At 39.8% G+C, this 14,818-nt stretch overlaps 1 protein-coding gene across 2 annotated transcripts in view; it reads left to right on the forward strand.

Annotated features, from left to right (window-relative positions):
* Positions 1-14,818, forward strand: part of Adamts3 (ADAM metallopeptidase with thrombospondin type 1 motif 3) — a 199,110-nt gene that overhangs the window by 11,699 nt on the left and 172,593 nt on the right. For both annotated transcript variants that reach the window (XM_075943049.1, XM_075943050.1), the window contains exon 3: positions 8,728-9,134. In XM_075943049.1, coding sequence (XP_075799164.1) covers positions 8,728-9,134 — 407 coding nt within the window. The remainder of the gene's footprint in view (positions 1-8,727; positions 9,135-14,818) is intronic.

The following is a 14,818-nucleotide window of genomic DNA, read 5'->3' on the forward strand; positions in this document are numbered from 1 at the left end:
TTGCTATGTAAGCCAGTCCCAATTAAATGTTTTCCTTTATAAGAATTGCCATGGTCATGGTGTCTCTTCACAGTAACAGAAACCCCAACTAAGACAATTCCCTGCAAAGGAAATACTGTTATCTTCATTTTTATGTTTAAGAGTGGACATAGAAAGTCTTAGATTACTAAAGTCACTAAGGGGATGGTATAGTTTAAGCATTGTAGACCTGGGACTTTACAATAGTTCTCTTCACAGGGATTTGGATAGTATTTTGGCATAATTTACGTAATTATTTAGTAAGGAAAACTATATATGGGGAATTTGGGCTTGGCACTTGGCAATATTTCTTTGTGAGGTAATGAGAACTTAGAAGTGACTAGAAGAAAAGAGGAGGCAGTTTGTAGGGAAAGTCAGTAGGTCTGGAACAATACCATAATGGGAAGAAAATTTGATATAACTTCCTGACTTGATTTATGACTATCAGCACACTGTGAGCAGAAATGATGAAGTCAGGGGCAAGCTGAATATTCGTTTTTATTTGGATGAGTTAAGGATTCCCAGTAGAGAACCGACTGATTTCAGCTGTAGTGTGAGAGACTGGCTGTTTTCTTTGAATATGTTTTGCTTTGATTGTTTACTGTGTGTACTGTATCATACTAAAAACACGATGTGTGTAAAAGGCTCAAAAATCTCAGAAATGATTCAAGTTTAGAAGTTATTAGGACAGTCTACCATGGTTGACATTCAAACAGAAAGTCAGATGATTCTAAATACAGGCTGAAGGTGCCTATTTGAAATGCCCATGACTGTAAATGTTTTGTGTTTCAGATCTTAGAAAATTTTCATCTACATAATGAGAACCAGCTCAAAACATGAAATTCACTTATGCTTCCTATACATTTGATCATGCCAGCATTTTGACTGTGGCTTGTCACATGAAGTTAAGTGTAGATTTTCTGCTTCTGACATCTGATCATCCCTCTCAGTTTCAGACTTTAGAGCATTTTGGGTCCACTTTCCACAGGTTTGGGGGTTGGAGTGCTCAGCCTCTCTGTAAAAACAGGATGCCGCTTTTGATGTAGTTGGTGTGCAATGATTATACCTAGCTACAGGTTTACATATGGCCATCAAACATGTGCCTGGGGAGGTGGTGATTTAGCATAGTAAAACAGAAGGAACTTAGTAACTACTAAGTGAAGTGGGGACTGGTGGAGAGAAGAGGGAGATAGTAATGGGGAGTCAGCATGGTTAAAGCCCATATGGAAAAGCTATAAACTCACTATTATGTATGATTAATATTTTCTAATAAGGAGTGGTGTAAAAAAAGAGGAATTTAGATATGAGAGAACTCACTCTCCCCCTAAAAACTTGTGTTATAATCAGGCTGCCAGAGAACATATGGAAGGACTTTGTTGGGGGGGGGGGTTGCAGGATTCGGAGAAAATCCTGAAGAGGAACGTCTCCCCCTTGCCTGCCTAGCTTCTGACCATGCTGAGGAATAGAAACGTCAAAGATATTTCTCTTTACAAAAGAGGCTGTGATGGAGCCCAGTCTCACTTTGACGAACAAGCTGTGCCGTGGATTCCCATCCTGGTGGGTCATGTTGAGCTGGGGCTGCCCTGGTATATCAGGAGAAGTGGGCTCAAGCGAAAGCACTCTACCTGTACCTTAAGGAAAAACATACCCAGATCTACTGGAAGTGCTTAGCGGGTAGAAAGAGACAAGGACTCAATGGGTTTTCAATTTTAAAACTTCTTTTTTTGATTGGTATAGTGTGGGAATTGATTTCCTGCCGCTGTGAATGGGAGGTCCCATGTCTGCCTTCCTGGAGGTCTGTTTTAATCATTGCGCCCATTACTTACTCTTGGTGGCTTAAGTTGTAAGGCGTGAATGCCGTGAAACGTTTGATTTATAGGTCAGGACGATCTGGGAGAACTATACACATGTTTTGCAGACAGAGTTCTGGCTCTAGGTCCATGTCAGCCTTTACAGTTTGCTGTTTAGGGAGAAGAATGTATGCTAATTTTAGATGCTCGTTGGGCTCAAACTGCATTCATTCATTTCTTTATTTTACAGAAACTAGTGACCCACTTTGGGCTCTGTAATGAAAAGAACAGATGCTCCCATGAAGCTTATGTGCAAATCGACAAAAAAGTCCACAAATAAACATATAACTGTGATTTCTAAGATGTCGATGGTTAGTATAATTAGTAGGAAAGGAGAAGTATCTGAGGGAAAACTGGAGAATAGATGGGACACTTATGAAATGGTGTTTGTCACATGTGGTCACAAAGAGTTCATCCATAGTACTAAGAGAGAGTTGGACTGTACACATACAGATGCCAGTGTGCTGTGGGAATAGCCGTGCTCCTGTGTATTGCTGGGGTCGTGAGTAACAGTGGTAAGGCTTCATAGTGGTTCACGTCCTCTGTATCTGTTCTCAGACCCACTGAAGCTTTTCATAGTTACTACGTTGGCTGCTCAGCCATCTCCCTCAGCAGTTGAATAATTTCTTCTTTTTCTTTTATTCTGATTATGAATTAACCTCTGCCTATTACGTCCAGGTTCTTCCCAACTCCCCATCTATTCCAATCTACATCCTTTCTGTCTCTTGTTAGAAAACAGACACCCAAAAATAATAATCAAGTACAATAAGGTAAATCAAAACCAAACATAACAGAATATGACAAAACAACCAAACAAGAAAAAGCACAACACATACAGATACATGCTTGTTTGTACAAGATTCCACAAAACTGGAAGCCATGGTATGTATGCAAAGGACCTGTAATGTAAAAAGCAAAACAAAAACAAACAAAACACAATGTCCTGACAAAGAACCTCCAAAGATATTGTAGAATTTGTTTCCTGTTAATCATCTACTGCTTGGCATGGAGCCCACTCTTAAGAGTCATTTGTTTCCCAGTTAAAAATCTCTTGAAAAAACTTAAGTTTTCATTTCCAAATGGCTCTCAGTTGGGGATAGCTTTTGGGTTATCCTAGGGCTTCTCTCAGCTCTAGGACCCTGTCTTAGTAAGGGTTTCTATGGCTGTGAAGAGATACCATGGCCACAGCAACTTTTATCAAGGAAAACATTTAATTGGGGCTGGCTTAGAGTTCAGCGGTTTAGTCTTTTATCATCATGGCAGGAAGTATGGTATCATGAAGGCATCCATGGTGCTGGAGAGATAGCTGAGAGTTCTACATCTTGATCCATGGGCAACAGGAAGTGAACTGTCTACCATGTTGGATATAACTTGAGCATATGAGACCTCCAAGCCTGCCCCCACAGTGATACACTTCCTCCAACAAGGCCACACTTACTCCAACAAGGTCCCATCTCCTAATGGACTAAGCATTCAAACACATTAGTCTATGGGGGTCATACCTATTCAAACCACCACAGACCCCACCTGGTGCAGACCCATGTGGGCCCTGTGCATGCTGTGACAGTCTCTATGAGTTCATATATGTGCCAGCCCTGTGTGTCAGGATGGTCATTCTCTCTTGGTATCCTCCATCTGCTCTGGCTTTTATGTTATTTCTGTCTCCTTTTCTACAGGGTCCCTTGAGCCTGAAGGGAGGGGTTTGGTGGAGACATCCCTTTTGGGGCTGAGTGTTCCAAGTTCTCTGGCTCTCTGCATATATTATGTGGGTCTCTGTGCTTTCCAATCTGCTGCAGGCGGCAGACTCTCTGATACTGGCTGACCAAGACCCTGATATGAGTGTAGCTGAATATTATTAAGTATTTTTACTTATTATTATCAATTTAATATTATTTTATTATAATATTAATTTAATATAATTTAATATTATTAGGTAATTTTATTGATATGTTTCTTTTCTCCTCTAAGTCCCCAGGATTTCTAGTCTCAGCTTCTTGGCCACACATGCAGTGTTGGGTATGAGTTACATCTTCTGGAGTGGGCCTTAAGTCAAATCGGATATTGGCTGAATATTTCTATAAATTGTATGACACTGTTGAACCGGTGTATCTTGCAGGCAGGTCATTCTTATAGTTTGAAAGATTTGTAGCTTAGCTTTTAACCTTTCTTCTTTGGTGGCATCTAGAGTACCTTCCAGTACCACGTGTGGGTGAAGTTTCTGCATAGGCCCCAGCTGTACTGCTTCATGTTCAACAAGTTGTTTAGATGTTATCTTCAGCAATGAGGCCTTACCCTCAGTTTATGGAGAGCCAATAGCCTTGTTTGTTTGAGGGTCCTCATGAGGTTCCTTTGGCCAACAACTCAATTAGTTGTAATCCATTCCCTACACTGTAAGCTTCACTTGGTGACAAGAGATGCTCAGTTGGGCTCTGTCTCGTCCCCTCAGTTATCTGTCAGTTTCATTTAGATCTCCTTCATATGCGTACACATTATAGGAAGCTTCTACTGTGTTAGATGTCCATGTGACCCCTCATAAAATTAAGAAGGCCCTTTACTTTAGCATCCTTCCAGTTTTCCCTCCCTTGCCCCCTCTTCCCTCTTCTCTGTTTGATCTTCCCATTCTAGTTCCCACTTCCATCTGTAACTATCTGTGCTATTTACCCTTTCTAGGGATATCCACCCCTCTTCCCCAGTCCCTTACAGTCTACCTACTCTCTGTGGTTATATGGATTATAGCTTGCTAGTTAATGACGTGATAGCTAACATCATATAAGCAAATACAAACCATATTTGTCTTCCTATATCTATGTTACTTCTTTCGGGATGGGTTCTTTTTCTAGTTCTATTCATTTACTTATGAATTTCATGGTGTCTTTTTAAAAAATGGCTGAGTAATATTCCCACTGTATAAAAGTACCACACATTTTAATCCATTCATCCATCAATAGATGTCTAGGTTGTTTCCAATTTCTGGCTATTATGAACAGAACAGTAGTGAACAGGTTGAGCAAGTGTTTCTGTTGTAGGATGAAGTGTCCTTTGAATAAATGCCCAAGAGTGGTACAGCTGGATCTTGAGGTTGATTGATTTCTATCTGCCCAGGGAACCACCATACTGATTTCCATAGTGGCTGTATAAGCTTGCACTCCCACAAGCAATGAGTGAGTGTTTCCATCCCCCACCCCCCAATATCATCTTTAATATGAACTGTCAGTTGTTTTATTGATCTTTGTTATTCTGATTGGTGTAAGATGATGTCTCAAAGCGGTTTTAATTTTGATTTTCCTGAAGACTAAAGATGTTGAACTATTCTTTAAGTGGTTCTCAGCCAGTTGAATTTTCTCTTTTGAGAATTCTTTTAGATCAGTGCCTCATTTTTAATTGGTTTATTTGTTTTCTTGATGTTCAGTTTCTTCTTTCTTTTAGTTCTTTAAAAAATATGTTTTGCATATTAGCTCTTTATTGGATGGGCACTTGGTATCTTTTCCCATTCTGTTTTTGCCACTTTATCTGAATGATGATATACTTTGCCTTACAGAAACTTTTCAGTTTCATGAGGTCTTTTTAATTGTTGATCTTAGTACCTGTGCTATTGGTATTCTGTTCAGAAATTCTCTTCTTTGCCTGTGAGTTCAAGGCTATCCAATACTTAGTGTTCTAGTATATTTAGTATATTCAGCCTTGTGCTGAGGTCATTGATCCATCTGGAGTTTTGTGCATGGTAATAAGTATGGATCTATTCTACATTCAGACATCCAGTTTAACCAGCATCATTTGCCGAGAATGTTGTCTATTTTCCTGTATGTGTTTTTGGATTCTTCATCAAAAATCAGGTCTCTATAGATTGGTGGACTTATTTCTGGGTCTTAATTCTATTCCATTGATCAGACAATTGTATAATTTCTATCTTTAAAAATTGAACATGATAGTCTCTTAAGTAATTATTTTACATTTATGGTGACTAGCTAGTATTCACTGAGTTTCTGGTTGACATCTTATAAGCTTCTTGACAAAAACATAATGTTGTAATTTCTGTTAATATCCAGATGATAACTGCTGAAAAAACCCACAGGAATATAAAGACCTTGGTCAAGGTGGTAGTTGATTCAACTTGTTGGTGTCTTGCATATTGTTGTCCATTCCTAACCACACACAGTACTGCTCTGTAGAAGTTGGTTCTGTCAAATGCATACGTTTTTATTCAGTAAGTGAATATTGTACATAATTTGTTTTCTTATATAATTGTAATATGAGGTTAGAATGCTTTTTGGTAGTTTTTAGTTTCTACCCACGTTCTGACCAGAACTAGAATTTCAAACCTTTTATAGAAGTTACTGAAGCTGTGCTATATGCTAGCTTTCTTTCATAGATCAGATCTTGAGTAAGAAACTGACAGTAAGATGTTCCATCTATGCTAAAGGGGATGAGCATGTGCTGTGCTTTCAGAGCCCAAACTTTCTGAGATATTTCTTTGATATCTCACTTGCTGGGTTAGGCTTAGTTCCACTTCCTCACTTACAGAAGAGAAATAATATACTGACCTATGGTGAATGTTGTGTTAGAAATGGTGCCTTCCCAAGCACAATTCACAGAGCATTGTATTATTGTATTTTGCCAACAAATAGAAGGCAATTGGGTCATTCCTTAGTTATTTCCAGGGTGTTAGAGGTTTCTGAGTTCATCTTTCTCCAAATTTCCTAATTTACCAACAGGAAAATGGGATTCAGGATTCCTTATGTCTACATTTGAAAAATGATTTATGTTTTCACATCAGGGAAAGAGGTTTTATGTAGCATCTTTCTTTTAAATAAAAATTCAGAACATATTGTCTGAACTGGAAGTGTCTCAGAGGTCTAGGATGTATAACTGCTGTCTGGGTGATGCTCTCAGTATTCTCTTGGGTGTGGTGGGGCCTTCTGCATTTGTATTCCCCAATCTTTTATTCCAGGCATCACAATGTTGTCTAGACTTTCTTGTGTGAATTCCATTCGAGGAGATGGAAAATCCATGTATTAAATTTAAACATTGCTCTCTCCTTCCCTTGAAGGAACAAACTGATGGAGAAAGAGTTATAGCAGAGTATTGGTGTAGGGAGATGCTCCATGGGTTCTGAGGAGAACTAGAAGTCAGTATGACCAGCAGCATAGACAAAGCAAAAGTTGTCTGCTTACCAAAAACAAGGAGAGTCTGCTATATAGAAAAAAAATCTTAGATTATTATATGTTGATATCTAGAGTATCAAGTAAGTGTAGGGTGGTCCCTTGTCCTTATGGAACTTACTTGGTTGGGTCACAGGCCACAGTCAAGGACTTGATTCAGACCTGCCTGTGAACATTTTCCCCTATCTGCCCCTGTTAACGCTTGTGTTTATTCCCTAAATTTCCAGCCCCATTCTACACCAGGATCGATGTAAACATTCACTGTGGGCTTCTTTGAAAGGGAGACCAGCAGCCCTTGCTCACTGAGGTGCTTTAGGGATATGTGGTTGAGCTCTCTGGGTCAGACCCAGCCCCTAGTGGGCTATGCAGAGTTTTCACTCTTCCTGTCTAGTGATACTCTCAGATGTCCTATTTGCTTTATCCTTGTCCCCAAGAATGGTATTTTGTTTTAATGCACTGTAGGCAGCAAAACGTTGATGAATATATCAAAAATTTTCAAGTTACCACATGCCTCATCTGTCTTCTGGGACCTTACATTTGAGGACCCAGTGATTCTACTAAGACACTAAGTTCACACATCATTGGTTCATTGTGGATCCTGTGCTCTAAATATTTTAATGGATAACAAAGATTCAGTTTCAATAGACAATCATTATTTGTGAGTCAGTTTTGTCAGGTAACATGAACACATTGCAGGATTAGTTTGGGGGTGAGAATTCTGAAAGTGGGCATCTTAAATCCATGCTCACATATTTTCCTTCCCATGCTTGCTTTTTTCATGCCCGTTGCCCCCTTGCTTCTTCCTCCAATATCTAATGTTCTTTTATCTTTTCCAAGTCCATAAATTCAACTAACGTAAGGGAAACAGCCCTGACTTGGAGATTTAGTTTAGTATATAGTATGCCAATGGCTACCTGTGTTGTAAGGTGGGTTCCAAAGATGTAGCTAGTGGACACCTGATCCTTAGAAGGAATACAGTAAAACAAGAATTCCTTACTCTCGTGGTGCTGCATGCCAATTTATAGATTGCGGATTCTTCTTAGTGGCTTTCTTTAAAGTCAGAATTTTGTATTGTGCCATAGTACCATACTACAATAGAGAAACAAATGTGCATATGTTTTGTAGAATAATTTGGATTTACATCCAAACATCACAATTGCCTGTCTTTAGACTCAGGCTTTTCCTGAATCTCAGTTTCGTTATCAGTGGTGTATAATTGTCAGGGATGTTATGTTGAAAAAAATAACATAAACTATAGTATAATAAGTTAGAGTATAAATCCTAAATTTGTGCAGAAGCAGCATATGGAAGGTGGTGAATGCATTATAAAGGGACAGAAGATAAAATCAAGACATTTTATATGATAACTACTTCGTTAAAAGTTCTTATGGGAATCCAGAGTTATTTAGGAATATGTCCTAATTTTAAGTGAGCCAAATATAGTTTTAGAAACATATTCATGGTCTTAAGTACAGCAACAAAGTGTAAATGTTCATGATTGAATATACTTTTTAAAATTAAAAATAATTGATTGAATTACCTAAGTGCATTGGAGAAATGATTTTAGTTCTTAAAATATAATAAATATGGACTGGCTCAGGAATAGATTTTATAGCTAAGTGTGGTTTAGCTTTTTGAGGTGACTCTTTACATTGTGCCCCTCTCCTGTCTGATGTCTTACAATTCTTTTTTACCCACAGATTTACCAATAAAGAGATATAGAGAATATGAGCTGGTGACACCAGTTAGCACAAACCTAAAAGGACACTATCTTTCCCATATTCTTTCTGCAAATCACAAAAAGAGGTCACCCAGGGATGTGTCGTCTAACTCAGAGCAATTGTTCTTCAACGTCACTGCATTTGGAAGAGATTTTCATCTTCGACTAAAGCCCAACACTCGCTTCCTAGCTCCTGGGGCTGTTGTGGAATGGCATGAGACAGCTCCGGTGCCTGGGAATACAACTGACCCCGGAAAGAGCCGTCAACACGGAAGTGCTTCGGAAAGAATCTGGAGATCAGAGCCTCTGCAGACTAGCTGTGCATATGTTGGTGACATCATGGACATTCCAGGAACCTCTGTTGCCATTAGCAACTGTGATGGTCTGGTAAGACTCATTTCCTTTCCTGTGTGTGTGCACATGGGAGTGTGCAGGTGTTGGCCTTCAGTGTGTCCTCAGTATCGCAAGGTAGAGGTGGAAAGGAAACCCAACTCCAGGCAGCTTGGTGGGTGGGGCAGGCGCCCTCTGCCCTGCAACTGTTATAGCTTATGTATACTGCCTTGTCCATCTTACAACCTTCTGGATTTCCTGAGTCTTGCAGGAACTTCGTTCCCTTGGGAGGACATGACTAGACAAAGGTGACTAATAATTGATAAAGTATAGTATCCTTCTTGCTAGGCTATCATATTTCTAGGTTAGAAACACTGAGCTACCCAGCCCCAGAATTGTCCCTTACTCTCTGTAGATTTCTGGAACAAACTTCTGCTTCGGTAGACAACCCCTTTCCCCACATTGTCTTCTCAACTCTAGCCACAATTCTGTCAGTAGAGGTTGTTCCAGCTATCCCTGAGATGACCATGGCTCCCATCCCTGTCATGCCTGTAGCATACACAGCCTTTGATGGCCTGGGGCAGGAGGTGTTGGCCTGCTTCACCTTCTAACTTTCCTCTCGGAAGTGAGTTCAGGGGAAGACGTCATGATAGTGGCAGGTAGTTTACACTGGGGTGGGGAAACACTGTTGCTAGAAGCCCTAGACGACTATTTCTTTTCTCCGTAGAGTCCTGCCATGTGATGTCTCACACCACTAAATTACTCACTTGAGTAGTGACAGCTCATACTGATTTTTGTGCTTTGTAAGTTTACCAAAATACAGGAATGTTTGATATAATCTTATATCATGAGTTTTGCGTTAAGTTTTTTTAGACTTACCTAACACACTGTTGCCTTGTTAATTAACATGGTTTGTCAGCAGGGGAAACTGGTTGGGAGTGGAGGAAATGGGTAAGTTAATTGCTTTTCTGGGTTACTGGAGGTCAGTGATTTCCTTCTGGGCTGCTTTTAAGATCAAGGGAGATTATCAAGCACTAAGGTTTTCCACATTTAAAAAAATACGTCTAACTTCTGATGAAAGTATTAGGTTTTATCTAGTAAAAATGGCATGTAAAAAAGATAAACAGGAAAAGTATAACTGAAAAAGATGGGAGGTGTTCTTTCTCCTCTTCCTTCTTGCCCTTGAACCTTTACTTCTCTGAGGGTTAGAGCAGGAGAAGCGTCATAGCATCAGGGGTCCTGGACGCTAAAGTTAACAGTTTCGTAATGATGGATGGATGTCTTTTTCAAAAATATTAGATAGTCACATCTGGTGAATATCACAGGCATTTTATCCTTGTTGGATCTTTTGGGCAGGACCAAATGAACTGTGTGGGCAGTTGCCAACTTCTAACAAAAACATCCTCAGGGCTTCTGCTTTGAGATCTGGTCCCTTCCAACACAGGCCGTTGCATTGCTTGCCTCAGTAAGTCTGGTTGCAGAGGCACATTTTTAACCAAGCCTGTTTTCAAAAGACTCTGACAGTGTGCATGTGATTGAGAACATTTGGTAATTGTAGATTCAGCTCAATCTGGTAAGTGAAATGTTTGGCCCTAAAAATAGGCAGGGCCATGTAGCCACTGGCAGGGCACTTGGAGAAGCTGGTTGGTGGGGACTGACCTTTAAGATGCTGAGGGTGGACATCTGCTTCTGGGAGCTGAAGCTGCTCTCTCTAGGCCAGCGTCGTCTTACTGTTTTCTTCCACAAGATTCTTGTGGACGTGGCTGCGTCCCACTGATGGGCAGAGGGGAGGTCCATGCCTTTCTGGTTTATATACTGACTTTCGAGGTCATAGAAACTGAGGAAGTTTCCAGGTCAACATGAGGCCGTTTTCAGAGGAAAGACTCTGTCACTCTAGTGTATAGAGGGAGATAAAAAAGAAAGTGGCATGCGATTGGTAAAAGTCCCCCGTTTATTTCATCTGTGAGACCATCACTGTTGCAAGCTTGCTTCTTAAACTACGGCTTGCTTGGTCCTTCCATGCCCCATAGTCGCTGATGATGTTGTCTAGTTTTGTGTGACCTCTGCCAGGTTTGAGCCCTCACCCACGTCATCCACCTTGTCCTCCCTTTCCATGCAGCGAGGCAGCCAGTTTGTACATATTTAAAATAAAAAGTGATGGCTTAGCCCATCACTTAATCATTATTATATCTCCTGCCACTTAATAACTGACGTAGTTTCTAGAAGGTACTAAGGAAATGCGTAAGTGACTGTGAAAACAGTAGTTAGAGCCCCTTACATTACTTTTGGGCAAATTATACTTGAAGCAAGAAGATAAGAACATCATGGAGGTGACACGATGCCCTGTGGGGGGTTCTACTTTGAGACCACAGATTTTCTGTAAACTAAGCCTACCTTCAAGAGTCCCCTAAGCTTGGTGATTATGGTTCCAATTAATCTGATTGTAGAAACCCTGATCCAAGTTAGGACAGCAGTGAAACACTCACGTGTGCCAGGCTTTGTGCATTTGATGCATGGGGTGCATATTGAAGTAGGCCAGGCTTAGCCTTTGTCTTTAGTGAGAACTGGAAATAAGGTATGCAAAAATCATAATCAAAGAATCAGGCTGATATCAAGGATGCTACACAATGAGGGGGGGGGGGCTGTGAGAGCTGAGGTGATGGAAAGAGTATTCCTGCCTTGGATAATGGTAGTCTTGATGGAAAAGCTGTACTCTGATGTTCGAGAACTGAGAAGATGAATGTGTATGTTAGCACAATCAAGGGTGAAGGAAAGGAAGGGGTGGGAAGAACTGCAAACCTCTAGGGTCTCATGATTGGGGAGAGCTTGAGAAGGTTGATTTCATGAGGTTTGTAGCATGCAACAAAAGTGTGGCAGGGTCCCTGTAGAGCAGGCCCATCGTTACCTGAATGTAGGACAAGGGAAGAAAGAGAGAAAAAGAAGGCCATCTCACAGATGATGCTCAGATGCATGGCTGGTACTGTCGGGGTTACCTGGATATTCAGGATGACGACAGGGCAAAGATTGATGGAGCCTATTTTTCCTCATAGAACATGTCCTGGAGGCCTGTGGACTTTGCCATTGGTATTTAGACAGGTTCATACAAACAGTAATTTTTCTAGAGTTCCTCGAATTTTCTATGAGAAGTATGGAACTTGCTTTTGGAGAATCAGAGTCAATTCCCCAAATCTCAGGCTCCCCAACCTTTAAATCTGAAGAGGCAAATTATATTCTTTATGAAGATTTATATTAGTTTGGTTTCTTCCATCTGGTATGTTTCCCATACCTTCCTGTCTGTTTACATTCTGATCAGGTTTCTTCATTCTGTCTCTAAAGGGTATTTCTAATGCCTTTTACTGATTTCTGCTTTCACACAGAAATTAAAGTAAAATGCAGATGAAGTTAATATAATTTTATCTAATCAATGTCACTAAACTCTTGAGGGCAAACCAATAATTCCTGTACTAATAAGGGAGTTGATTTGATATTCATTCATAGTTTATGTTATAGTATCTAATCTCTATTGGTATGTATAGGTATGTTCATATAAGGAATATGTATTTCTACACATTTATGTATACATATATGTATATTTATAAACACATATCACATAATTGGGAAAGTCAGCCATACAAAGCATCATTTTCAGTCAAGAGAAATGTAGCTAAATTTGAAGATGCATTGTTAAATTATAACTGCATAAAATTAACTATAGTGCATATTGTATACTGCCAAAAGAGTTTTGCGGTTATTTCCTGTTGTACTTGCAGTGATATGGAATGTTACCAGTTTCACTCCTAGAAATTGATGGGATGCTAATTCTTTACCCTTTATCAGGTCTGTGCCCTTCATCATTGGAAAGTATCAGGAAAAAAGTATATCTCATGAGAGCCTGTCTCAAAATAAAAGTTTAAGAGGGAATTTAGCTTCATGAAAGGCTCTTGTCTATTGTTTGTGTAGCCTGGGTTCAGTTATAGTAGTTCAGAAAAGAGAAAGCGAACCCTCCAGGTTCTTTTGTATTTTTTTTACCATATTTAATATGTGATAATTGACTGTTATTGGTAAATTTCCAGTCATTTGAAAACTACCAATTAAGTTTTTTTGTGGAGTTGATTGTACATGAGAATTCTCTCTCTCTCTGTCTCTCTCTGTCTCTGTCTGTCTTTCTGTCTGTCTGTCTGTCTGTCTGTCTCTGTCTGTCTCTGTCTCCCTCTGTCTCTGTCTCTCTCTCTCTGTCTCTCTCTCTGTCTCTCTCTCTCTCTCTCTCTCTCTCTCTCTCTCTCTCTCTCTCTCTCTCTCCTTTTCTTGGTGTATCATGACATTGAACCTAGTGTATCATACATTTTAGGCAGGTACCCAGTCGCTGAGCTAGATCTCCAGCCCCATGAGACTTTTCAGTTGTTTAGAGAATAACATCCTTTATCCCTGTGTTCAAGTGTCAACTGTAGCTGAATGTTTTCATTTTCTCACTTATCCTCTAGCTGGCTATCCTATGCATTTTTATGGCCTGATATTCCTTATGCAGATATTTATGATTTTTAAATATGTTTTTATTAATGGACATATTCCTTTGTCTCTTGAAACTTGTTTTGTAAAGTCTGTTTTGCCTAAAGTTGATATATGGGATGGGCTTTCCTTTTAATTAACTTATGTCTCTGGACCTAAAGCGATTTTTTAATAAGCATTGTATAGTAGAATTATTGTTTCATTTTATTATATATGTTTTCTTTCACTCTATATTGCCTGAGATTTTTCAAATAGCTATTGTTTTTTTTTGCAACAAATATTGGGGTTTTGTGATGAAGTGAATGGTCTATCCGAGGCCCTCTTCCATTTTGTTTTCCATCTTTGTCTAAAGGGACCAATGGATTCTCCTACTAGGTTTTACCTGTAGAATATTAGAATTCACAGATGAGACCCAGAATCTCAGGTCTGAGTAAGCCAAGAGGGCAGTCTGCATGCCTTACCTTTAGCAAGCAAGAACTCGCCACAAATGAGGAATCCATTGTGGTGTCTGTGGAGAAGGCCCTGAGAAACAAAGAACTCTGTGTGTGGTGTTTATTTGAGTCATAATAGATGGTGAAGTGCTTGCTAGGGTATTTCCTAAACTCTTTAAATTGGATAGAAATTCCCTATGATGTAGTAAGGATCAACACCCACACACATTGTTATCTGGTGAACGATATATCCACTCAAGCTGCTTCTTATCCTGAAATCTTTACTCATAATACCACTGAATGTGACCGTGTTTGAAGAAAGGACATTTTAGGTGATTAAAAAAAGCTGTGGTCATTAGATTGGGCCTTAAATCACTGCTCTGAAAAGAGGAAGTGATTTCAGACAAAGACAAGCCAAGAGGCAAGAGCATAGCAGGATTTGGAGATGAGAAGGTGTCTCTCCTGGCCAAGGAGAAAGGCCCCAGGAGAACTACCAGCTTCATGGGGCGGAGCTTCCAGCCTCCAGAACTCATTCATGAATTTCTGCTGCTTAAACATCCTATGGCATTCTGGATTAGGAGTTCCCAGAACTCTGAGTTATGTTGCAAAAGCAGTGTACCACTGACACAATTCTTTTTTAAATAACTAATTTATCCTTTGACAATTTCAGCCCTGTGTATAATACATTTTGTTTATGTTCCCTGCCCTCCTTGTTAACCCTCTTTCACCTCATCACCTCTTTGGGTTTGGACCTGGTTTGCCCATCAGTTTGTAACATCTGCATCTACTCGTTCCGCACCTATA

Source organism: Microtus pennsylvanicus, chromosome 12 (genome assembly GCF_037038515.1).
Source record: "Microtus pennsylvanicus isolate mMicPen1 chromosome 12, mMicPen1.hap1, whole genome shotgun sequence".
In the NCBI taxonomy this organism is placed as follows: Eukaryota; Metazoa; Chordata; class Mammalia; order Rodentia; family Cricetidae; genus Microtus; species Microtus pennsylvanicus.